Here is a 25,376-nt window from a genome sequence, read left to right on the forward strand (position 1 = left end):
GTTTAATCACTCTTGGATGAGCCACTGGTGGAAACATAAGAGTCCAAAAGATCACTGGGTCAACTGGTGCTGTTTATATCCTACTCTGCTCTGCTCCTCCACGTGGCCTCTTTCAGTGTGCTCGAAATATTCAGTGGTAAGGATGTAAAATAACCACAACAGAGATAGAAGATAAATGGTGAATAGAGAGAAACAAGAGAAGAACTGATGCTGATATCTGTTTATTTACCCAAGATACTGTCAGGGTTTGACTATAAACCAAACACAATTCAGCTCTCAAGGTCAGATTTTTCTTTCCAAGTAAAGATTTATTTTTTTGCACTGTGCTTTTTTTTTTTTTTTGTGATGTATATAATGTAATCATATAGTCTATTATACTAATAAACAGACCAAAGCGTAAGACTTGGATTTGGTTTATTCATCATTCACAGACAGAAATGCATTCTTACTGCTGGGTTAATATTGCACAATAGATTACATTAATACTATAGGTTCCTTTTCAAAAATACATACAATATGTGTGAGCAAAGAGGAGCGCTGTAACTCTATAGTGAGGAAGTGGTTGCGACAATCACATTAAAGCAGCAGCAGCAGCAGCAGCATAGAGAGGGTTCACATAGTGGAGCTATTCAATAGCACAATGATGGACTTTTACGTCAGGATCTCTGTTTTCTCCCAGTGATTATTACATAACCATAATATTATAATATCTACTGGAGTTTAAAGGAAGAGGTGACAGGAGTAGACTCAACCCCAGAAGCAGGGCGTCGGGCAGAGGCATTGGCTCCTAGCCGCTGGGGACTTGATCACCAGATCCTTGATGATCTCCACTGTACCAAACAAGGGGAACAGCTTCTCATCGAAGCTCTCGTTGTAGGTGTAAATATGGAAGTGTTTCTCCACGTCGTAGAAGGACAGCTGGCCGCGGTCGTAGTCGACGTAGATGCCCACCTTGCGGGGGATGAGGCCGGTCGGCAGGCTGGTGTAGGGCACCGTCAGTGCCTTCAGCTCGGTGCCCCTCTCCAGCCGCAGGCTCAGGTAACCCGTATCCGTGTTCAGGGACTTGAAGCCTTTCCTCAGGGCCGACTCTTTGGCCACACCCAGCCTCCAGTCTCGCTCACCCACCTCCACCTCCCAGTAGTGGCGGCCGGAGGCGAAGCCCTCCATGCCGACAGCGCACCACCAGCCGTCGAAGCGTTGGTGGTGGTTGGGAATATCCTTCCTCTCAAAGCCGCAGCGCATCCTCTTCTCGTCAGTGGAGATGAGCAGGTCAGGGTTGGCTGTGTCCAGATCCAGAGCCACCTCCACTAGAGAGACATGGATTACATTACCAGACCGGTTCTCCAGAGATTATACTCAACACATATGTTGATGAAATGAATGCTGTACCTGCTGCATCTGAGATCCAGTCCCACACTGTAAACAAATATAGAGGGCTTTAGTCATAAGAGATGTTTGTCTAACAGTGTAAATGTAAGAAATAATGATTTTGTCAGTAGATACAGGGTGTCAAACCAGTATGAAAGGAACAAATAGTGGATATTATGAGGATGAGACTGTTGAAGTAAAGGAGAGGTTGTCGTTCCTGACACACTTCAACAGGCAAAATCCCATATGGATAAAATACAGGCAAAAGGGGATACCCCCAAAACTATTTAGTACTATAGTCAAATTGCAAAAAAATAAAATGCATTACCTTAATAAGCTAAACGCCTTCTCTTTAGGTCATAATATGTAATTTTTCTGTGCATATACTAGATACATAAGAGTGTTGTTTTGTATCATATGATCACTTATTTGCAGGTGGAGTAGATGTTTGGTGCAAAACTACAATTAAATATATTTGTACTAAAACGATATACTCAACAACACCGAGCAGTCAGAATGTAACTTGAAAGCAGCGAAGTATGTAATGGTTTTAATTGCATGCTGATATACAGGACATCACTCACCTGGTTGAGGAATGTAGGATATGGCACCTGGATGGAGAAAGTAACAGGCTCATCAGGAAGTGAAAGTCTCCAGATTTATAACAAAATTCAACTTGAATCAGTTTTGATTTACAAACCAATCGTCTGAGTCTTCTGCTTCCACATGAGCCACTGCTGCGGTATGGTGTCCTGCAAGAACACACCAAAGGAGGCTTGTTTCACACCTGCACGATAAACACAGTGAGTGAAGCAGACTCCGTAAATTGCGACATGGATCTTCTACCTTATCGGGGCGCTGCACCATTAAAGTCCAAAACACCAGCTCCATAGCACTCAGCAGATTGGGCGCACGGCCCCAACGCCAGGCTGACTGCAAGTCCTCCAGAGCCTTTGCCACAGGTTCCCCGGGCCACACACTTTGCTGCAAGTTAACAGTAATAATAATAATAATAATAATAATAATATTAATAATAAGCTTGATTTATGGAGCAGCTTTCATAACAAAAAAGTGCAGCTCAAAGGGCTTGACAAGAGACACAAGAAGCAAAAACAAGGACTATCGAACATTTCACCTCAGGCTGAGCTCTCAGGTCCTTGATCCAGTTGAGGATCACAGTTTTGGCCTCCAGCAGGTCCTGCTCATTAATCATATCAGGATGTTTGACCTCTTCGACCTCTGGCCAGCCGTCTGTCTGCATGGGCCTCTTCTGCACACAGAATCACCCAAACCGTGAGTGGTAAAACCCTCCACACACCTTCAGTAAGTATAGTCCTACTCTGTCCCTCTGGAGACGGATTATTCTCTCAGATATGCACCTTGCTCTCTAACATGGAGGCCCACTGGAGGGTGAAGACCCTGCAGAGAGAGCTGGGCCAGGTGTCATCAAGGTTCCAGATGTGCTCCAGGACTGCAGACCTCTGCAGAGGCAACACAGAGAGACAAGAATTCAGTATTGGTCACTGTGCAACAGGTGAGGTATTTCCTCCTGAAATGTAATACACTCAGTGAAATAAGGAACATTTATTTAGACAAATTTAACTCTCTAATCCCAGATTTCAACGAGTTTAATGACCTAATAAACAAAAAAACACAGAGGAGAATGACACAATGCATATCTTGCTGCCCAGTATCTGTCAACATGCCTCAACCTGAGGGACAGGGAATGATCTAAACACACACACACACAAATATATATATATATATATATATATATATATATATATATATATATATATATATATATATATATATTATTGTCTAACAATTGTCACTAAAGCCACATTGAATTGAATTGAATTGACAAGAGAGGTAAACATGGTTGGTGATCGACACGAGAGGTAAAGAGGAACCCTTTGTGGTACATTTTCTTTTCACAAGTCAGACAAAAGCATTTCTAGTTTAATGAGTGATTTGTTACCTGGCATACTCGGCTCAGATCTCTAGCCAGATCCACAACAAAAAGCTGATCCTCATCCAGAGGCTCCCTATACTCGTTCTTCGCTCTCTTGTGTGATTCCTGCGGGAAGATTACAAATTAATAATCAGCCTGATCAGAATGCACAAGGCGGCTCTGTTCCTGCCAGCAGAAAAGAAAAGACACCCCTCCCTTCCAGACTCTCACAGACACTCTCTTGTTGAATTAAACCGTGCAGTCATGTGGGAATAAAAACATTTGTCAACTGCATTAGTATCAAGGTGATTTTAAACCACAGGCTTACACATTAAACACACAATGTTTGTTTGTCTTTTTTTAGCACCAAAACGTGTCTTACCTTTAACTTGGCTGTAAAGTTTTTGGCCGGCTCCACCATGAAGTGAAAACACTGCATCATCTTGGCTGGCCTTCTAAAAGAGTCCTAGAGCGAATAAACACAAATACATGTGAGTTTAGAAATGAGTTAGCATCAAAAACTCCATTTGTTCTTGTTTGCAGCCTGAACACTTTGACACGGGACAAGTTCCAAGGTTATGTCTAAGGTAGTGGAATTAACTCAGTATACTTCAACACATTGACATAGTTGGTATTTTTATGATACTTAATATTCAGTATCGAATGCATTTTTTGTTTTTTGTCTGTGAGATAATGTTTCCATCCAAAACACCAGTATGTTGTGTAAACCATTAAACACGTGACGGGAAGTACTCCTGGCCAGTCAGAGCAGAGAGTTATGACAGCATCTTATCAAGAGTGACGGATGTCGTGTCCTCGACTCCAGCAGCTGTTACTGAAGATGTAAAGTTAATAAAGTCAAATATTGGTCTTGCACGCCCTCGTATCGGAGGCCAGAACACATAAATGAATCATTGATTGCAGCAGAATCGAGCAGGCGGTCTGAAACGTGACCGGCCCTGCACACTTCCCCAGCTGCCAGTCGGCCCCGGTTAGTCTCTCTCTTCTCTCTCTTCCTCTCTCACTTTCTCTCCATCGTCATCTGCAGAGAAATGCACCAGCTCAGTCCGTATCTGGCTGGCACCGAAGCCGCTGGGATGACCCGTTCAAACTGGTTTTCATGCCGACCCAGACTGAGGATGATGTGGGGGAATGCACTGGCATAAAGAAAGTTATTGCATTTGCATGTGTATCCACAATTCATCCACAGCTGGTTTGTTTATGCATTAAGTTATGCAGGTTAATTATAAAAACAGTGGATGTTTGCAGCTCCACAAAACTGCAGTATTTTAAAGTATTGTGTGCTTCAATACGATGTGTGCAGTCATTAGGTGAAAATATTGAACTAAAATGTATATATATATATATATATATATATATATATATATATATATAATTATCTTTCACTTATTTATAAATATATATATATATTTATATTTATAAATAAGTGAAAGATAATTGGAATTGGAGAGACTTAAACTCAAGGCTGATTGAAACGGAAATGTGCCTTTAGAAAGGATTATCAATGACGTGGGAAAACATGACCGTGCAGTTTCTGCAGCGTGAGAGCGACCCAGTTCGAGGCCAGCTGATGACTGCAGCGCGTGAGGTAAACACACCTGCCGCGTGACTTTGCGGCAAATCTCTAACATCGCTGCAGTTCGACTCCCCGTGCACGCGGAACGGGGGATTAATCTGCAGCTGTGCATGTAACAGAACGACATCATGTATCCACTTATGCTGCTCGTGTCACGTAAGGTAACTGCAGTGCGGACGTCCACAACAACACGAATATAAGCACGCGGTCGATAACGCGCACGTAAGGGCACGAGCCTACCTTTCTCCTTTGAAGTGTAGTAAATAAGTTTTCTTGTTGTTTCCCCTTGAAAGCGGGCAGCCCGTCCGTGTCTGGAGGAAGCGTGCGGACTGTGTGCTGCAGTGTCTGACCGTGTTTACATGTCAGACTGACGTTCGGCTGCTCGGGCAGGTTCGGGTTTCTCCGTCAATGACGAACGAGGTTCTCCGGCGGACGAAGCGCGCCGCCATGTTTCTAAGGTGAACATTTATGACGCTGTCACTGACGTAGGTTTTGCGTTTTGATAAAACAGAGTTTTATTAGTGGCTATGTATTATATTATTACTATTGCCTACTTCTTTATGAATGTTGAGGTACTCCATTATATTTCAGTTAACATGGTCCATTTGATAGTTTTCACTTTATGAAATGAAATGCATGGTGATTATAGCCTAACAGCATATTAAGTTGTCAGATAGAACATTAAAATGCTTATTACATGTTTATTCATAGGTAGCAATAACCCTGTAATATATAGTATTATAACATTCTGCAGCATACATACTACAACAGTATATAAAGTATATAAAATAATCAATAAGATTGGTTAAAAGAGGAGTCTGAATGTATCCACCAATGTTGCTGAGGCAGTCCTTTGAATGGGTGGTGTTGCATTGGACTGAAATAAAGCTGTATCTGATATTGTGTCCACCTGAATTATATGCAGGAGAACATTTTATTGTTATTGCACCACATTTTGACACAATGCTATCAATAACAACAGCCTCCCAAAAAGAGTTGAAACAGCACCCCTCTGACATACAGATTACAATTCAGGGTTTCACAATTTAACTGGACACTGGCTTGATTTTTATATTATCAATCTTAATCTTAATGTATATGGAAAATTCAGCAAAGCTAATGTCATGCATATATTTGCACCACTAAGACAGTCAGACAGTTAGTTAGTTAGTTAGTTAGTTAGTTAGTTAGTTAGTTATAGAGTTCATTTCTGTGGAAGGTCCGTTAACACAGAGGGGTTACCTGCTTCTCTGCTTTCATCTATGCAGCACATTGTTTATTGAAGTGCTTTGAAGCCGGTTGCAAGCAGACGTGTTTAAGGCTCATTTAGAGGCATGACATCATCATATCAGCTGTCTGTGTTCACGTTACGTTGCAGAAAGTCAGTTGCGTCACAGATTTGTGGTCGTATCATTTGGGTTTTGTGTGAACTCCATCTGGCACAATGCACGTCTCCAGCACAGCCGTGACCTTGGCTTGCTCTCCAGGTAACTGAGCTACATCCGCAAATGTTATCTTCTCCAATGTGTACATCGTGGCTTATAGGTGTGTCGTCTTTCTAATAACATACCTTCACAGTCTTATACTTCAACAGTTTTACGACGAAATGCGTACAAAATATTTGTTAATTTGACAAACATTATGTCAAATTATGTGGCACAATTCCAACGGAATCAAAGTTATTTGTCTCTCACCATTGATATATTTTTAATGAAATAAGGTGCCATGGTGGTCCAACAGAATGGGAGGGTCTATTTGAACAGCTTGAGCAAAAATGTTAATTAACAACAAAGTCAGTTACTACAAATCTGAACTGAACACAGTGATTCTCACAAAAGTTGCATTTAGGTAACATTTTTTAAACTTTTGTTTAAAAAAGTATATTTTTTAGACTGGTTGTAGAGTGATATGGCAGCTGGAAGGAAGGAGCCCCTGAAGCGGATCTGGATCAGTCTCTTACTGAAAGTGCTCGACCGGGAGGACCCTGTTCTCCACCACCACCTCTAATGGTTCCAAGATAGTTCACAATTATGAGATGCCCTTGTCATCTCATAAAAAATAATTTCCTTTTTGATATTGTGATATCTCAAATGTTTCATTGATCTATTCAGGCCAGTATGCACCTGACAATACTCTTTGAGCCGGACCTCTGTTTGTTGCAAAGTAAAAACACAAATGTACCTTGTAGTTATTTTCAATATATTTCTTTATTTTGTATAAATACTGTACATACAGTGTACATGAACATTCTGTATTTTATGTGACAAATTAAATGCTTTAAAGCTTTTAGAAGGATTATTTCTCATTCAGCCTGAACCGTCAGTCTCTTTGATTTCTTGTCAGCAGATGCAAACAGCAGATGACAGCTTCCTGTGTGTGTGAGGAGCTTCCTGAACCCATCAGCACAGAAGAAGCAGATGGAAACAAACTACGTCCTCTGTGCTGGTGGGGACAGGACCCTCCTCGTCCTCTCGGCTGGTGGGTGGTGGAGGGGCAAGGAGGACCTTACTCGTTAGTACTTTTTAATCACACATCTGTCTGGTTCAGCCACCTTCACCTAACTATAAAAATAAACAGAGAGACTAAAATGAACAGCGGGAACATATCTGATTTTAAGCAGATTTCGACAAATGGTCTGAGCCTTCTCTCCAGCACCCTGGCATCAACTTTCCATGGAGGGCTGAGTAGTGTGATACCCCGATAGTTCGAGCACAGTCGAGAACTATGGAGTCGGCAGGCGGCGCCCTTTCCCCGGACCCCTCCCACCGACTCCAAGAAGGCCGGATACTCTGAACTGCTGTTCGGTGCATAAGCACAAACAAAAGTCAGATCTTTACTCCCCTGCAACCCACAGGGAGACGACCCTCTCCTTCTCCGGGGAAAACTCCAACATGGCGGCGCTGAGACGGACGCTCGTGAGTCCGGCGACGTATACGACTGAAAGTCTTTTTTTAGGTGAGAAGTTAGTTGTTTAGACATCAAATCTGTGGTCGGTTTGCCAAGATTAAGCCTCCTTAAAAATGTGCTCCGACGATTTGGTGGAAAAAATACTAATATGATGTCATCAAGTGAGCTGCTGTTCTAATTGCAGAATGAATCCCGTCCCTGGGAGTCTGGACTCTCAAGTTCAAACGCCAAAGTACACAAGTCCAAACTTGACGTGCTTGGAATTGAGAAACCTCTGGACCTCCCTCCTCTTCTTTGTGGAGAAGCTGAGGCCTGACTTGGAGGGTGGAGACTCCTAAGGCCTCTATGGTCCTCTTGGTGTAGGACCCGAGGCCTGAAGTGGAGGGTGGAGATCATGGACGTTTCTCAAAATTCCTGGGAACAGGGGTTAGCAGGAAATCACAAGTAACAAGCAAAGTGCGATTCTTAGTGAAGCCGAGAGTCACGGAGAGAGGGAAGCCAGGGTGTTTTAACAGGGAGGACTTGATGATGTGATTGGAGACAGGTGCTGGAGATGACGTACAGGTGTGGAGATGATTGCCAGTTGCCAGAAGCCACGCCCACGAGACACACACACACACGTAAATGTCAACTATTGATAGAGTTGAAGCAACTCTATCAATAGTTGACATTTAACACCAGTCAACACAGGCCAGTGTTGAATTTACACAACACTAGTGTGCAGTGTCAGAATGTAACACTATCTATATTCTGTTTTAACAACAACTAGCGTTGCTGAGCTGTGTAACACTATAGAGGATTTAAAATGAAACTCTGTATTTTACTCTTGTAGAGTTGATTTATATATTTTTTTAAACACTGTAGGGTGTTATAATCCCTAATGCTATACATGATACAATTTTACTTTTGAATTCAGTATATTCCTAGTACTTAATTACAAAGAAGAACATTTGTTCAAATAAAACTTGTATTTTCAAGCCCACCACAAACATAGCATTTGCATTACAATACCATTTCTTAATTGGCAGCCTCAATAACACAGGTCACACAAAACAATAGCACGGGTCACACAACACAATAGCACGCGTCACACAAAACAATAGCACGGGTCAAACAACACAATAGCACGCGTCACACAAAACAATAGCACGCGTCACACAAAACAATAGCACGGGTCAAACAAAACAATAGCACGGGTCACACAAAACAATAGCACGGGTCACACAAAACAATAGCACGGGTCACACAAAACAATAGCACGGGTCACACAACACAATAGCACGCGTCACACAAAACAATAGAACGGGTCACACAACACAATAGCACGGGTCAAACAAAACAATAGCACGGGTCACACAAAACAATAGCACGGGTCACACAAAACAATAGCACGGGTCACACAAAACAATAGCACGGGTCACACAACACAATAGCACGCGTCACACAAAACAATAGAACGGGTCACACAACACAATAGCACGGGTCACACAACACAATAGCACGGGTCACAAAAAAACAATAGTATGGGTCACACAAAACAATAGCATGGGTCACACAACACAATAGCACGTGTCACACAAAACAATAGCACGGGTCACACAACATGGCAATGTGGCACAATGTATATATTTTCATCCATCTCATTAGATAACTGTTTATCATAGGGTCTATAATAAATCATAGAAGTAACAGAAAATGAATCATCCCTCTCCTTGATCCCGCCTCTTTCAAACATGCAAACTTCTGGGGGAATGGGTAACACTAGCTGTAGTGTAAAATCAACATTGTAGAGATGTTTGCAGAATATGATATTTGACTCCCTGTATTAACACCAACTCTTTTTGAACAATAACTTGATTAACATTAAACCTGAGTTGAAATAACTAACTATATTTTAACACTCAACCCTAACACTGAAAATCTAACACTTTTGATTTTGCTGTGTAGTGCAGTTCTGGCTCTGTTAGTTTAAACAGATGAGGTAATCAGAATAAAGTCATGATGCTTCCATGTGACACTTAATGATAAACATTGTTGTTAATACATTTTGTTAATATTTAAAAAATCGTTTTCATAAATATGTACTACGTAATATAGATTTATTCCAATGGCAATAATAATAATTATTAGCGTTATTGATATTGTCAGCAGTATTAATATTTGTATATGTCCCAAACAACAAGGGTTCATAATTAATTAGTTGCACATGTGAGGACTTCATAAAGTTTGGTGAGCCTTTCACGCACGGCTTTTTTTCTTTTCTTTTTTTTTTCAGGACTTCGGTGTTTGTGAAAAAAACGATTAATGGTTAGCAATAAACGGCGTGAACGTATTTAATATACATAAACCACGTGCGTCATGACGCACAGTGAAACATGGCGATATTAATCCAACATGACCACAGTAACCTCTTTCGTTTATAACTCATCATTCTCCAGTTCATGAGGTGCATCTCAGAGCGCGTGGAGGAGATGCTGGAGGCAGCATGCGCACATACGTTCTGTCTCTATAGGGCCAGGGTCAGTCTTCTGGATCTTACACAACTTACCAATCGGTTCCTCACCAGTTTCGTGATGCTCTTTCACACAAGCACATTGTTTTGGTTTTGGTCACTGACACAAAGAAGAGGGAACCATGTGTCCACACTTGTAAATAGATTATCAAAAGTCAAGTATTTATGTTGATTGGCTTATTGATGAATTGATCAATCTTTTCAGCACTGATGAAATTGCATACATCATCTGTGGAGAAAGACGACATCAAAGGTCCTGTAGATTGGAGGCTGTCTGCCTCTGTTAAGGGTTTCCAATGTTATTTTTGGGGATCAGCAATTTATAATATGTATGCCAATGCACATATTTATTCCAATATCTTGAAGTCACGGTATATCCTAGAGATTGTGCTGTGACATGGAGTACATGTTGTTGTCTTTCCCTCACACGGTGTCGCTGATTGAGAAGTGCACGCGCTTCTACGTGCACTGCGCCCACCACCTCTGCGAGGAGCGCATGTCAGCTTTTGATGCCAAGATCAACAACGAGAACATGACAACGTGCCTCCAGTCTTAAAGAAATGTACCAGGACCCAGCCGTGCGTCAAATCTGCTGCCCCCTGGAGGCAGAGTTTCGCCACTACAACGTGCTGCTGAAACTCAATGACGGTGACATCCATGGAAGCACAAGCTTCTTCAAGCTGGTCAAAGGAGCCTCCTACCTCACCAGCTGCCTCCTGCACGATACTTCAATCAGGTCAGAGACGGTTTCCTTTATTCATAAATGAAACGGAGAAAACATTTTGCTTACCACTTGTTAAAAGAGATTTAACTTATCTGGATGTGTGATCTGGATGTGCTCTTTGACTTTGGGAATATGAGAAAATAAATGAGCATTAATGACCATAACCATAGACAAATCCATTTCCACCATATTTTTGGGAATAACATTTTATAAAGCTTTGAATGATAAATGGGCAAACCCCTCTTGAAAAACCATCAGAATATATAAAGGAATGAAACTGGAAAGTTTGATGGTAAGTGCTGCTGTAGTGGAGATTAGTAACATTAATTACACTACATGTGAATAGGGTAGAAAAGATAATACCACCACAAAACCTCCCCAGTTGATTGCATACTTTAGGACCATTATTTAGTATTAAGAGTTTTCTAAAATTAGATGTTTAATACAAATGTTTGGGGAATTTAGGGAAGATCTTGTCACGGTAGAACAGGGTTAGGACCCAAGAGCAGACCACAGGAGACAGGATAGGGGTAAGGAACTTTATTCCGTAATGATGGTAAGCAATTCCGACGTGAGTCCCGAGGATCGACGTCGGAGGTTGGCACAGCAAATCACGGTGTGAGTCCCGAGGCACAACACCGGAGGCAGGCAGAACGGAGCAGGTACTCTGCGAACAAGGAGAGAGAGAGTTACCGAGCGTAACGAGCCAGTGGACAATCTCATGGAGCGGCAGTGGGAACTACCGGGGCAGAAGACGTAACAGACTGACAACCCAGGGCTGCACGACCAGGGTTGAGATGGAGCCGGTGACGATCCAAACGGCCACAGCTGTGCACCGCTCGGGGGTGTGGCCACGGGCAGCGTCTGGAGGTACACACCCACACACACACAACGAGCACAAGGCAAAAACACAAACAGGGGATGACAGAATATAAGTATAGAGTAAGTATAAGTATAATAAAAGTATAGAGCACTAGGCTCTTAAACTTGAGTATTTCATTTGTATTCTCTTTACTCCACTGCTTGTCAGAGGAGTAGAAGTATAAACCCCTTACTCCAAGATGTATTTGTTCAACACTGTGTAGGAATGTGTCTTCATTCTAAGCTGTTTTAAATTACTCGGTTGATGATTATTACTTATTTCCTACATTTTACATTGCTCTGATTCCATTGGACTCTGTGCACCAACTGAACAACAGTATAAAACAGACACAATAAACCATGGTAGTATACAGTGAGAACAACGCGTGTGAATGATTTCAGATATAGAATGTCCTACATTATCATATTAGGAAATAATGTACTTCTTAGACTTCTAATGTACAAATATAGAATAGAAAATTCAGCTGTTTCTGTTAATGGTCATCAATTGTATATGACACGTATCTGGTGTTCATTTCTAGTCACCCATTCTCTCCACAGAGTGTGTTTGTGTCTGGCTCTGAAGCTGCCCACACGGCTCTGAAAGGAATGCACTTCTACAGCCACCTCCAGGCCGAGGACGGTCACTTGGCCGGGGACTACGGCGGACCTCTCTTCCATGCTCCCAGGTAGCAGATCATCCTCCTCCATGATCTTATATTTGAAATAAGGGATACGTTTGATTTAAAGTTGAAATTAAAAGACTAAATGCATTTTTAAACATTGAATATAACATCCACAGTTATATTGTGCACCTACTCAATTCAACAATACAACCCAAACATTTTTACAAAATAATCTGTCTGTGCATATGTAGTCTAGTAACAACCAATTTCAAGCACTAATATCATGACATCCATCCTTCAAACAATATGCAACTTTAAGCAACAAGGGAGGTGTGAGTGGAGTCCTGTTGCTCAGTACTGTGCTAAGTACGCCCACTTTGTAACGGTCCAATCAAATGCAAAGGATTAGATTTAAATACTTCTTGTAACTGTACTCCGCTCGATTATTCTCTTCCATTGGATTATACTCCCAACACAGAAGTCACTGGGAATTTAAAGTGTGTGTGTGTGTGTGTGTGTGTGTGTGTGTGTGTGTGTGTGTGTGTGTGTGTGTGTGTGTGTGTGTGTTCGTAGAAGGATTGGAGGGAAAGTGGCCAACTCCAGCTGCAGCTCTATTCTCCTGGACGCCGACTGTGAAGGAGAGAACAGAAAGGTGTCTGCCACCCCTTCCTCTTATACCAGCTGATCCTCATCAGCTTAATAATTCCCAAAGAAAAGCATCATTTAAAATATAAATATAACATCCATTCATATGGTAAAGGAAAGTCTTTAGATCAAAATCAATAAATCAAATAACATGATTTGTAATCAAACCAAAATATATGGCTCTAACAAATGCATTAAAATATCCATACCTGAGACTTGAAAAGCTCGATGAACAGAGACCTTGCTCCTTTCCTGCTTCCTCCTTCTTGCAGCCCTCCAAACGTATCCACAGCTGAAGATGAGTTGAGTGGTCCATTTACTACCCATAAGAGGGTTCTTACAGCGTAGGGACCATTGCCTTGGCTATTTATGATTTGCCAGGGCTCCATTGCCTTTGGGACATATACTCCAATTAGGAGTTCCACTTCCGCATCAACTTCTTGTACCTTTATCTCCTTCAAGTAAGGCCACCTGACGAGATCTTTTTGAGAGAAAATGTTTCCTTTTGTCACTGGTATCTTTTTTTGAGTGTATGTTTTTTGAAGCTCAACAAAGTTATTCCCATCCAAATCACCCACTTGTAGTCCAATCATTTCAAAACTACTCACTGGTTTACTTTGACCCATTGTTTGCAGAAGCACTTTAGTCTTCCTTCCTGTTGCATTGAGTTGTCTCATTAGAGTCTCCGTACAGAATGTTGCTGTGCTGCCAGGGTCAAGAAATGCATAGGTTAGTATTGTTTTGCTGGATTTGGAAGCTTTTACTTGTACTGGTACTATTGCTGCCCTTGATGGACTGGCGGCCTGTCCAGGGTGTCCCCTGCCTTCGCCCTATGTCAGCTGGGATAGGCTCCAGAGCCCCCGCGACCCTAATGAGGATAAGCGGTATTGAAAATGGATGGATGGATGGATGGTACTATTGCCAACTTGCAATCTGTTCCAGCCCTGTTATCCTCCTCCTTTTCCAATGATACAAGAGTTCCTCTGATCAATCCTTTTGTCTGATTGGTCCCTCTCTCATTCGGTTTATTCTAACTCGGATGTTCGATTCGCCTGGTTCTCCTCAGCAGACTCGGTGCATTCATGGTCCATTTTAGATACAGCCTTCTCAGCTTTGTCCAGTGTGGCAGCTCGACTAGCAGGACGGGTGGAGCAACTTTGGGTTACTTTGTGCTGCTGCACGACTCGCTTATCTTACTGAAGACTACAAAATGTATTTCCCAGCATGAGTGTCTGTCTACTATTGATAACTCTTATATGGAGACAGTTCATTTAGCATTGCAGTGTGACAGTGTGTTAATAAGACTGTGAACTTCCAGAAAATCAGTAACGCACGTTGATGTGTAATGCTGGTATTTAACCATATACACATCTAAAAATATGTTGCTACTAGCAACATGTAAAATGTCCCCCTTGAGTAGATTTCAAGTTCCATCTCAAATAAGTAATACATTCATAAAATAAAATTATGACATTTAAGACTAACCAGCCGAGTGGATGAGTGCAGAGTTCACTGGATCCATAGCCAAGTTTCCCAAAGCCCAGGCTGCTCGGTTCTGGACGGTGTCCAGGGCCATATTTTTCTTCAGGACCTCCACTGTGACAGACAAGAATTGTTTCGAGATTACATGCAATTAAATGTGAAAGGCAAATATTGTGGCAAAAGTTGTTTTTAAAGTAATTATTTAGTTAATTCCTTATAAGAATGTAAAGGATCACCTACCTACAATGTGTATCCCATTAAGCTTACGGACCTGTTGTGGCAGACATGTCAAATGTGTCAAATGGGTGCTTTAATAATAAATAGAAAATATCTTGTCAATTATTCCTTTGATCTCACTTGGATGCGTGTCCGCAGGTCAGTGCAGCAGCTTGCTAGGATGCTCAGAGCCAGGTCCAGGGATTTCGTCGAGCAGTCTGGGTTTTTGAGCTGGACCAACAGGGGCCGGAGACCCCCTTGGGTTCTGAATCGGGCAATGGCAGCCTCGTCCTCCTTGACGTGCTGCGTCATGATAGCGACCAGGGCGTGTAAAAGTACACACTTCAGTACAAGCATACATTGTATGCGCTGTAATTACTTAGAACTCATCATTCGTGGCACTGCTATTCTATAGTTATACAACACCAGTCCTTCTGCAACTGTGAAATGATGTCTGGAAGTGTAGTAGTCTTTTACCTTGTCAGGCACCTTAACAGCACACTTGGGCCATCCCGACACCACGTAGTGTTGAACCATGTTCAGTTCTGCGCCCTGTAAGGTCTGCTGTTTGACCATGTTGAGCTTGGTCGGTGAAATGGGCCTCAACTCGTGGATTGCTTTCTCATAGGCTTCTATTTCACTGGTCGGCTCTGCGATTTCCTGTATGACAGTAGCCTGGGGATGTCTAGACCAGCGGTTCTCAAATGGGGGTAGTGTACCCCTGGGGATACGTGAAGGCACTCCAGGGTCGAGCGTGAGATTTATACAAAAATCCATTAAGAAATCCTTTAAAAATAGTTATTTAATAAATATTCAATACAATATAAGTGTAAGTTCATAAATGGAATTGTATATATTCTATATTAAATCAGACACTGATGGCACAGCACTGTGTATTGATGAGAGGATGAAAACAGAGCTACAGACGGACCTACAACGACAAGAATAACCCCAGAACTCTACCAGACCTTCAGCCTGGAACCAGCGTTGCTGTGAAGCTGGATGATGAGAGAGGCTGGACAAAGTCTGCTTCGGTCCTGAAGCAAGGTGACACACTAAGGTCATACCCAGGCCAGACGGATAAAGGAGTACTGCGCAGAAACCATCGCCATCTGAGACCTCTCCACAGCCCTTCAAAGACTTTTTCAGGAGGGAAGGAACGGATGTATAGTGAACGATGGAGAATTGAGCTCACCTGGTTCTGATGCAGACACACCTCCAGTTACATCTCAAGATACTATGACACAGACTTCAACACGCACAACCTCCAGCGGAAGAGTTGTAAAACCACCAGACCGATACGGAGAGTATGTTCAGTAGTCAGGGCGTAGCCTGCATCAAGTGGCAGAATAATCCACTGCAGCTATGTTGGTGACTGGTAGTCCACCCAGATCCCATTATCTCCCCCTTCAAATTACAACCCAATAGCCAAAAATGTACCCAAGAGTGCCGATACCCTTGGGGCTTAGCCCCCCTCCCCCCGCCCCTGCTAAATACTGTAGCTTGTAATACCTTGAGTACATTAGTATACTCCAAAGTAATAATTTCAATGCAGAACTTTAGCTGATGGAATACACTGTTGTATTTCTACTTTAATTACGTAATTGATCAGAATACTACCAATACCAGAGAGACTTGATGGTATTCTATAAGACCTGATGTTCACAGTGCTGTGCACTTATTGCCCTCTGACATAATGATCATAGACTTGATATGAGAAATATCAATAGGGAAGATTAAACCGATCAAAAGGGTTGAGATTTTGAGCTAAAATGAAGAAACATTTGACCAGAGATTCATTTTTGAAAGACACAATGTATGGGGCTAATTTGAGACTTCTGTTAAATGAGTGTGACGTTAGAGTTTCACAAACAGAGTTATCTTTGTCTTTTTCAGCCAAAGGGATCGACTGGTGACACTATTCTGCCTGCAGGCTCCTCGGTCATCGACCTCGACTGGGCTTTTTTACTGAAACTACTATTTTTAACATTAAACACGGTCATATGATCCAATGTTGATATAAATATATATTGGCATCAAAACATACTGCCCACAACCGTCTTGTCTTGATCTGCTGAAAAACCAAATACACATTCTTGATCTTAACAGTGTTCAATATTCTCAAACATTTCTCATACATATATAAACATTTAATCTTTTATTTCCTGATAATTTCTATTAATGAGACACATTTCTGCTAATGTGCAGTCTCATTATTACATTACTGCAGTTTCTTTTTTAATCTTAATAGCAGCTCATGAGCCGAAGGAAAATGGAAAAATATTCACGGAGCTTCAATTAAAATCAGGGTGAATCAAGGGGCAGGCAATTCTCTGCAAATTAATTTAAGAATAATGAGAGCAAAGGAAAAGTTTCCTTTCCATCACGCCAAGTACATAGTCATGGAAATATAACTGCACATTCTGTTTCAAGTTAGGAAAACAATGTTTATCTCAAGCCTGAGGTTGCCTGACAAATGAAAGTCACGTCCACACAGAAAGACACACAACGTGTTAATGAAACATCGGCACCAGATCAGTACTCGGTATCGAATGACACCCAAAGCCAAAGTGTTGGTATCGGGATTGAAAAAGTCGGATCGGTGCATCTAGACAAGGAACCGCTCCTCTTCCCTCTGCTCCTCGAAGCCTTGTGGAGAACAGAACTAATCAATATGTCTGCAGCTATATGAGAGGAATCATCAAGAGTCCCATCTGCCTTAAAAGAACAACTAAGCATGATTTTTTTTAAAAAGGGTATAACTTCATGAAGGCACTCTCATCAGCACCATTTATTCCCTCTCACAGGCTGCACCAGGTGCCTAGTGTTAGTATGGCTCGGCCTTGGCAGGGTACAGAAACAAATAGGTGTCCGACAACATTACACACCTGACAATGAGGTCTCTGGCTCAGGAACTGCACACTACAAGAGAAGAAGGGGTTCACTGACAGTATAATCAACAAAGTAAATAGTGGTTCTCTTTTTGGTATGTTGTAGTCCAATACTTTCTTCTTCAAGGTGATCCAGCCACCTCAGTCATTATTAATATCCAGTGATTCCTCAGCATGGTGGAGTACAGTGTCAAAGTGTTTTCAACATTTAAATGTGCCGAGTCAACGCTGTCCTTTCCCCGGAGCTCCTCTTTAGTTGCTCCTTCGTCATCTGTCTCTCAACATGAACTCTAGTCTTAAAGTCTTGAGGTATCTGAATCAGCTTGTGTGACGGATCCAGTCTTTAACAAGTCTCGTGTTATTTTTGGTAACTTCCTCTAAAGCTTTCACATGTCTTTGACATTCGCAATTGGGAAGCTGGCTCAGTAATCAGTCACACAGTTAGAACATTGCTGTTGGAGTCACAGGTGATAGGAGGAGGCGTGTCGGGCCTCCAGGTGGTGTAGATACTCTGAGGAGGGGAGGCGTCCAGACTGGATGAGAGGATGTTGTACGGCAGCTCCACAGAGTGGCGGACGCTTTCTTCATATGTAGGAGGAGGCTGTCGAAAAATGAGAACAAGACGGATTTTAGAGACAGAGTTTCAAAGTGCACCACTTTGTTAGGTACACCTGAACAGGAGCACGTAGGACGGGAGGAGCTGGACATCAATGGTGCTCAAACATCGTCAAAGTTGAATATTAAGATGTCGGCCATGATATCTGTACAGAGAGTTGTTTTGTTGCCAATGTTTACATTCCTCTTAATGCAAATTTTAAAAAACTATTGTTTTGTCTTGCTTGTCTTGAGAAGCATCAAAGGGACGACTGCGTTTTGTTGTTGCAGAATGACAAGAAATTATCTTTGAACCTTGAACAGTTTAACGCCATAAGGTCTATTTCTATTAATTATTTGGTTGACACTATCACAATGTTAATTTAATTATATGTTGTAGCATTGAGTGGTCCCTAGTGGTGGTGTTGCACAGGACAAAGTTTATATTCTGGACCCCTCATGTCTGAATATAGGAAGACAAAACACCTCTCAATATAATGTAGTCCAATACAACCCCACCTTTAACTATGACAATGTCACCAAATACAGAGCATTATCATCTGCGTAAAGATTGACATTACAGCGGAGTTGTTGTAATTGAATGGCATTAGATTGTGTGTACCTAATAAAGTGGCCACCCCATGTGCATACTCAATGCAAAGCTGTGGAAATGGTGTTTTTAATTTTTTTTTTGAAGAGTCCTCCAGCACAGCATAGAGCAAACTTTAAAGGTAAAAAAAAAACTAATAAAATCTCCTGCAACCAACCTGTGGGTCCCGACAGTCTTTGGGAGTGACTGTGCTAGAGGACACTGTCCTTGCTACTTATCCATTTGAGACTATTAGTGGGATTTACAGACAAAGAAAAAATAACTGTAACACAATCTACACAAGTCAGAAACAATCTAACCACTGATGATCTGATGACCGCAAGATGATTCAGGGGGGACAGAAAAGGTTTTTCCTTCAGAATGAAAGTGTTAGAAAACATTCTGAGATCTGATATCCATCCCTGAAAGTAGATCATGTTGGTATTTACTCTCCCAATTAATCTCCACGTCAGTCGCCTGGAACTTTTTTTTTTATCCGCTGCATTATCTTTCTGATCACATCTGGCTGATTCCCTTTAACTGACTGGGTCTTCTTATCTTTTAATTGCTCTGGGACCCTCAGGCGACAGGAGCAACCCCACAACCCTGCCCTCTGTGTGACACACAAACACACACACACACACACACACACACACACACACAAACCAGGCCAATGAAGTTTTACTACCATGTCCGCAGGACAGGCAGGGGCAGATATTAAGGGGCCATCAGTTAAGCTTTAGTTATAGGGGGGAGGGAGGCTTTTCAGTAACTGGTGATGGGTTGTTTGGAAAGTACCGTGTGTGTGCCTTCTTTGTGTGTGTGTGTGTGTGTGTGTGTGTGTGTGTGTGTGTGTGTGTGTGTGTGTGTGTCTGTGTGAGCGAGAGATGGGCAGCCATGCTAAGGATTGTTTAATTAAGAAAAAAAGGGAAGGTCAAAGTAGAAAAAAAGTCGTAGAAAACAGGAGCACAAAGCTGCATTCTCGTGCACTGTTTGCAATCGGGACGCAGGCTTTAATTGTGTTTGATGTGCCCCGGACTCATTACCTTGTTTGCTCAAGCGTTGTGCGAGTCAAAAGCTCAGCGAAAGATCAACTCGGTAAAACCTTGAAACGCGGCCGGCAGCACAATTCAGCAGCGAGCCCGAGATGAGCCGATAGTGAATCCTGTTTACTGCACTCTGAATGCAGTCTAATCTTTGAACAAGCTCTTGTTACAATATTGTATGACAGCGTGGTCATAATAGAAAGAGCCTGCTTCTTATTATCTCCATTAATTTTGAGGCTGCATGCAAGGTGCCTCCATAATAAGATTAGTTTATATGAGATTTAGCGTTCCTCAAACTGTAATAGGAGTTCAAAATCTTCTCTGTTCCCAGGCTTAACAACAGCACCCGAACGCACTTCATTGTCAACGCATTTGTGACTGTATCAAGTGCCGGGACACAGTCCTAATCCCTGATTTAGCTGACCTCTGTCACAATGGGTCCATTGAGGCCAAAGCGGTCCGCGATCATCATGTGGATCTGCCTCTGGCGGTCCTTCTTTCGGACGCTCTCGTAGGACGGGAGCCTCGGCAGGGGGGCCTCCAGTGTGGGCAGGCTGTAGCTGGAGGGCAGGCCCACGTAGAACAGCTGACCCGCCTGCTGAGACACACACAGGCCCAAACACAGAGGGACACTCATGAGGGACACTCGTGGAAACAGAAGCTCTTAAGTGGCACTTTAAAAGCTGCAGTCATTGAAAACGTGCCCTCAGAGGTGGGTGCTGCCTGATGTCCCCAGTGATGTGTGTACATTCGCAGTGCGTGTTGACAGTGTACACAGGAGGGAAGAGTGGTGCTTTGAGTGGCTGACTCGCTCACCTGAGTGTTGTTGTCGTCCCGGATCTGAGTCGGCTCCAGACAGGGAGATCCCACCAGGGTCTGCCTGCTGCTGTAGTACTGAGGAGGAGCATCCTGTAAAACAAGCAGTCACAACTGGAACAAGTGTGTCTCAGAAAGCAGAGCTTTAAGACCTGTCCTGCTGCAATTAGTCAAAAATCCACTCCTTTCAGCATAATGTACCAATGTTCATGCCTTGTTTAATCACTATAGACACTGCTTGGTTTAGCGATGCCATAAATCATCTAATCAATAAGAAGACCACCCTCCCATTTCCGTGCTTCCTCCCAGTCCCACCCATTCTAAAACAGGACTTGTCAGGGTCTCACTGTATGAAGTGCAAACCGGGGAAAAAAGACAGCAAGGAAAAGTCTTTAATTGCCTCGAGGCTAAATGAGTCTCCTTTGTGTGGAGAACAATGTGATGTCCTAAAATGTGGCATCAGGGTCCCCCTCGGCAACAAACCACACCGTGTGGTCTTTTGCAGTGCCTCCTCTTCCCCTTGTAACTGCAGCAGGTACCTCTTAACGAACACACTCCAATGCACATTATGGCCTCGTACATCATTTGGGCCGGCATTACAACAAAAGTCAATTTGTCGCCTCACTCGGATTTAAATCCAGCGCGAGGACAAGAGATGTCGGGACAACTTTTAACATTATCACTGAGGAGATTTCCTCTGTCTGAGAAGCAACAAAAGTCTAAAAAGTAGTATTAAAACGTCAGATTTATCATTTTCCCAGGCCAGTTAATATAAACAATGACATCACTCACACTTAAGAGTGACGCAAACTAACGACCCTTGCCATAATCCTCACCTCGTTTCAGAGAGAGACTGGCGACACCAAAAAAAGTGATGTCAAAGGTCACTTTCCCCTCACTGGTTTATACTTTTAAGAAGCAAAAAAATAAAGAAAAAGAAGTCCTCAAGGAAGAGAAAAAAAGGAGACATGTCCTTTTGTCTCCTGCCATTTATTCAGCCAGTGTGAAAAAGCACAACCGTGTAAAATCAGTGTTGAAGTCGGGGGAGGACCCCAGCGGCAGTGTGCCTTTTTCTCCGCCGCAACCTAAAGGAGATCCATTGTCCCCCTTGTGTCCCCAACAGTGACACATGGGTCGGCCCACTATTCATGGTGCAAACTGAAGCAGGGAAAGGTATGCGACGATGAAGTCGAAGACATGAAATGTCCCACAGGGGCACAATGAAAGTGTTTGTGTGTGTGTGTGTGTGTGTGTGTGTGTGTGTGTGTGTGTGTGTGTGTGTTTCCTTCCCGCAATGACAAACCTTCACTTTCTAAAAAAACAACACAAAGCCTTTTCGGTTTAAGGAAACGATTGACTCCTAAGTGTATTAATTATCCCACAGCAAATGATATTACCTCTGAAACAAAGACTCTGTGTCCAGCCTGTCAAGTGTATTTTAGTATTGAACTGACCGTAAGTTACGGTTGTCTTATCAGCTCTGTTGTGTACATACACAGTTGTAACTAAAGCCACTACATACCAGTGATACGCTCATAGTTAGTTCCTTAAATAGGACAACAGGACTCCTCCGTTAAAAAACCACAACTCAACAGAGTTTCCTGTCTGTTGAAGGGGGAGGTACGCGTCGCGTCTCTGCAACCCAAAGATAACACTCCAACTTCACCCCCGGGACTCACGGAGGTGAGAAACAAGTCAGAAAGAGGAAGCAGAGAGAATGGGCCTCCAAGGAAAAGTTACCTCTAGGTTTACGTTTTCCTTTCACCTCATCCCGAGGCTTCATTCAGCCAGCTCCCTCTTTTTTTTTGATTTTTTGTTTGAGGTGTGAAACATGGATTCCTAGTGAGATCAAATGCCACACACACTCCCTTAAAAGGCTTAAAGATTAGATTGTTTTGCATCATCTGCTATGCCCATGTTAGCAACTAAATCTGATTTGCAGTGATTTAATTACACTGGTGCTGAAGTATAGCGTCAATATGTGGCGTAAGTGCTAATTCTGTCCAAATCCATTAGAGTTACTGTGGCAGATATTTCTGGAGGGCAGCTAATTCAACTGAGGCAAATCCACCGCCCGACAATGATCATATCAGGTTTATTGTAGTCCTTTTCCCACAGCCATGTAAATTGAATCTGACACTCTGTAACGGTGGGACGCTGAGTGCACATGGTGTCTATGAGCCCCCCCCCCCCCTCTCTCTATCTATTCAGTGTGAGCTCAGCAACTCAGGATCAGACCTGAGCATATAAGGCACTTTAAAACACACAAAAAGGAAAGGTCCCTTTCTCCAGTTTGTTGTTTTTCTTACCATATCTGCATGTGGCCCCTGGTAGGAGCGGAGTTTGCAGCACTGAAGATCCTTCCGATAAATAATGGACAGCAGCACCACAATAATCACAAAGAACACCAGAGAAGAAACTGTTTGAAAAGCAGGAGAGAAGGAGATGTTGGTTCGTCGCTGTTAAACAAACAGACTTTGTTTTGTTTGTTTTCTGGCTTTAAAACTACTTCTTAAAGAACAGTTTTGTCCTTTTTAGCACTTCCAATCTGTGAATTTGGTTAAATGTAGCGAGCTGAACCACTTTGAGTTTTGACTGACAATCTGTCTCTGTAAATTTGAAAACTTAAAGGTATACATTCTCTCGAGCTTTTTATGACACCAATGACAGCTGGAAGAACATAGACAGTGTTTAATTAATAATAATTAATTACATCTGTAATTAATTATAGTACAGAGCGACATATGTATTCAATTAGCCGTTATCACAAGGACAGTATCCAGTACAACCCGTATCACAATGCCAATATCCAGGAAGCAGACAACTTAAAATCACTTTCTGTTAGTTGCTCTCAAAATATGCTCTCTTCATAATATTGTTAATACTTAAAACTTACAGGATGCAGCGACCACTGTGAGCTGATCCGATGTCAGCTGTGAGGAGGGGATGGTTGGACTTGCAGTTGTGGACATTTCTTCCGTGTAAAGTGTTAAAGTCCCATTGAGGAATCTTCCCGAACTCATCAGGCTCAACACAAAGGCTCTCATCTTCCCGGAGAAGGAACCGGAGCGCGGCTCTGAGAGCTCCTCTTCATCGTCTGCTCGGTCCCGGACAGCGCGCGTGACAGTCTACATGCGCTCTCTCTCTCTCTCTCTCTCTCTCTGCGAGTGGGATCAAACTCTCCCCTCGGTAAACATGCCACCGCGTGCGTGAAGCGCGTGAAGGCGCACCGGCGCGCCCTCTCCCCACCGCGTGACGTCGCTCTGGCTTCCGCGCTATGGCCTCTGGGTGAGCGGCGGCCACCGTTTGACCACCAGATGGATCCCGACGGCTCCCCGAGAACACAGCGACGTGTCGCGTCTCACAGTCCAAACCGATGTCGGGGAAGTAAGGCTGCACGCGGCTTCCTGCGCCGTCTGCTCAATTGCATCCAGACCAGTAGATTAACGCACCGGATGCCTGAGCTGGAGTCCCGTTACCCTGGAGACGTCGGGGGTCCCGTCCTGAGATGATTTCTAAACAGACAAAGAGACTGAATGTGGTGTTACTATTCATGGAAACTTCTTTCTTTCAACGGACTTGTATATTTTATAATAATTAGGACAAATGACTGTCAGGAGGCACTGATTTCTAATAGATGATGATGATGATGATGAAGAAAAGAACATACTGAAATAAATAAAAGGGATGAAGATTATATACCAATAACTTTAAGTAATAAGGATACACAAATAGATTAAATATAATGGTCTCTCAATGTGATCAGGCTGGATTTATTAAGGATTATCTGAACTATGCGTGCAGTATGTGCTTTGAATGCAGAGGAAATCCTTTGACAGGGGGGCACAAATCTCTTAAGTGTGTTCTCAACATATTGACTTTGATCCAGCCTTTCTGAACTGGATCAATAGGCTATATTATATATGGACTAAAGGCAGAAGGAAGTCAGCTGTAACTTGAGCCTATAATACAAAGTAGCCTACTCCAACACAATGAGGGTTAGAAGTGGTCACAGTACTTCATAAACCCAGAATATGTGTGGAATAAGTCTGCATTTAACTGGAGAATGGATTGTGGAAATATTGATCGTGGAACATGCTCATCGTGGTCCATGCTATACTCATTAATCAAAATGGTTGTCATTCATTAAATGTGTTGTAACTCTGTAACACATGACATCTATTGCTTCTGTCCATCCGGGGAGAGGGACCCTCCTCTGTTGCTCTACTGGAGGGTTCTCTCCCCCTTTTGAAAGGGTTTTTCGTGATCCGATGTGAGGTCCTGGGACAGGGATGTCGTATGTGTACAGATTGTAAAGCCCTCTGAGGCAAATTTGTAATTTGTGATTTTGGGCTGTGCAAAATAAACTGAATTTAATTGAATTCGGTGGGAATATGTGACGATACAAACAAATTCTACATTCAAATATGTGAATGTGTCACAAGTATAAGAAAACAAATTGAAATCCCCCCCCCCCCAAAAAAAAATACACGCTACAAACTTTGCAGCAACCTGAGGATGGCGAGCGCCGTCGCGTGCACGCGCAGT

The 25,376-nt window shown here is 42.7% G+C and overlaps 2 protein-coding genes and 1 long non-coding RNA gene across 5 annotated transcripts; all 3 read right to left on the reverse strand.

Moving 5' to 3' along the window:
- Window positions 1-206: 206 nt before the first annotated feature.
- On the reverse strand, window positions 207-5,392 carry si:ch211-120g10.1 (butyrophilin subfamily 3 member A3). Its single transcript, XM_034539526.1, has 10 exons — window positions 5,160-5,392; window positions 3,705-3,788; window positions 3,350-3,448; window positions 2,748-2,849; window positions 2,504-2,638; window positions 2,215-2,352; window positions 2,069-2,120; window positions 1,953-1,979; window positions 1,390-1,416; window positions 207-1,307 (listed from the first exon to the last, which is right to left on the reverse strand). Exons 2-10 carry the CDS (start codon window positions 3,762-3,764, stop codon window positions 748-750), a joined length of 1,200 nt encoding a protein of 399 aa, XP_034395417.1. The 5' UTR covers window positions 3,765-3,788; window positions 5,160-5,392; the 3' UTR covers window positions 207-747.
- Window positions 5,393-12,038: 6,646 nt separating this feature from the next.
- On the reverse strand, window positions 12,039-15,015 carry LOC117735330. The gene is made up of 5 exons (XR_004609878.1): window positions 14,917-15,015; window positions 14,680-14,790; window positions 13,803-13,899; window positions 13,404-13,675; window positions 12,039-13,179 (listed from the first exon to the last, which is right to left on the reverse strand). It is a non-coding gene; the product is annotated as an uncharacterized LOC117735330 (long non-coding RNA).
- Window positions 15,016-17,318: 2,303 nt separating this feature from the next.
- Window positions 17,319-25,368, reverse strand: LOC117734624. 3 transcript variants are annotated; one of them, XM_034538822.1, is made up of 6 exons: window positions 25,330-25,368; window positions 23,725-24,343; window positions 23,138-23,247; window positions 20,829-20,921; window positions 20,437-20,610; window positions 17,319-18,384 (listed from the first exon to the last, which is right to left on the reverse strand). In XM_034538822.1, the coding sequence occupies exons 2-6, from the start codon at window positions 23,873-23,875 to the stop codon at window positions 18,217-18,219; spliced, it is 696 nt and encodes a 231-aa protein (XP_034394713.1). In that variant the 5' UTR covers window positions 23,876-24,343; window positions 25,330-25,368; the 3' UTR covers window positions 17,319-18,216. The 3 variants fall into 3 exon arrangements, with proteins under 3 accessions (XP_034394713.1, XP_034394714.1, XP_034394715.1); XM_034538823.1 differs by lacking the exon at window positions 25,330-25,368 and having other exon boundaries at window positions 20,437-20,607; XM_034538824.1 differs by lacking the exons at window positions 23,138-23,247; window positions 23,725-24,343; window positions 25,330-25,368 and adding an exon at window positions 22,351-23,111.
- Between the last annotated feature and the right edge of the window lie 8 nt (window positions 25,369-25,376).

The sequence above is a fragment of the Cyclopterus lumpus genome, chromosome 8, assembly GCF_009769545.1.
Source record: "Cyclopterus lumpus isolate fCycLum1 chromosome 8, fCycLum1.pri, whole genome shotgun sequence".
Classification (NCBI taxonomy): domain Eukaryota; kingdom Metazoa; phylum Chordata; class Actinopteri; order Perciformes; family Cyclopteridae; genus Cyclopterus; species Cyclopterus lumpus.

Coding starts and splice junctions, on each gene's coding strand:
- si:ch211-120g10.1 (XM_034539526.1), bottom strand. CDS start 3,764: ATGATGCAGTGTTTTCACTTCATGGTGGAGCCGGCCAAAAACTTTACA. Junction 2,639..2,747: donor CCTCCATGTTAGAGAGCAAG/GTGCATATCTGA, acceptor TTCTGTGTGCAG/AAGAGGCCCATGCAGACAGA. Junction 1,308..1,389: donor CTGGATCTCAGATGCAGCAG/GTACAGCATTCA, acceptor ATGTCTCTCTAG/TGGAGGTGGCTCTGGATCTG.
- LOC117734624 (XM_034538822.1), bottom strand. CDS start 23,875: ATGAGAGCCTTTGTGTTGAGCCTGATGAGTTCGGGAAGATTCCTCAAT. Junction 20,922..23,137: donor AGGGGCCACATGCAGATATG/GTAAGAAAAACA, acceptor CTTGTTTTACAG/GATGCTCCTCCTCAGTACTA. Junction 20,611..20,828: donor GGGACGACAACAACACTCAG/GTGAGCGAGTCA, acceptor TGTGTGTCTCAG/CAGGCGGGTCAGCTGTTCTA.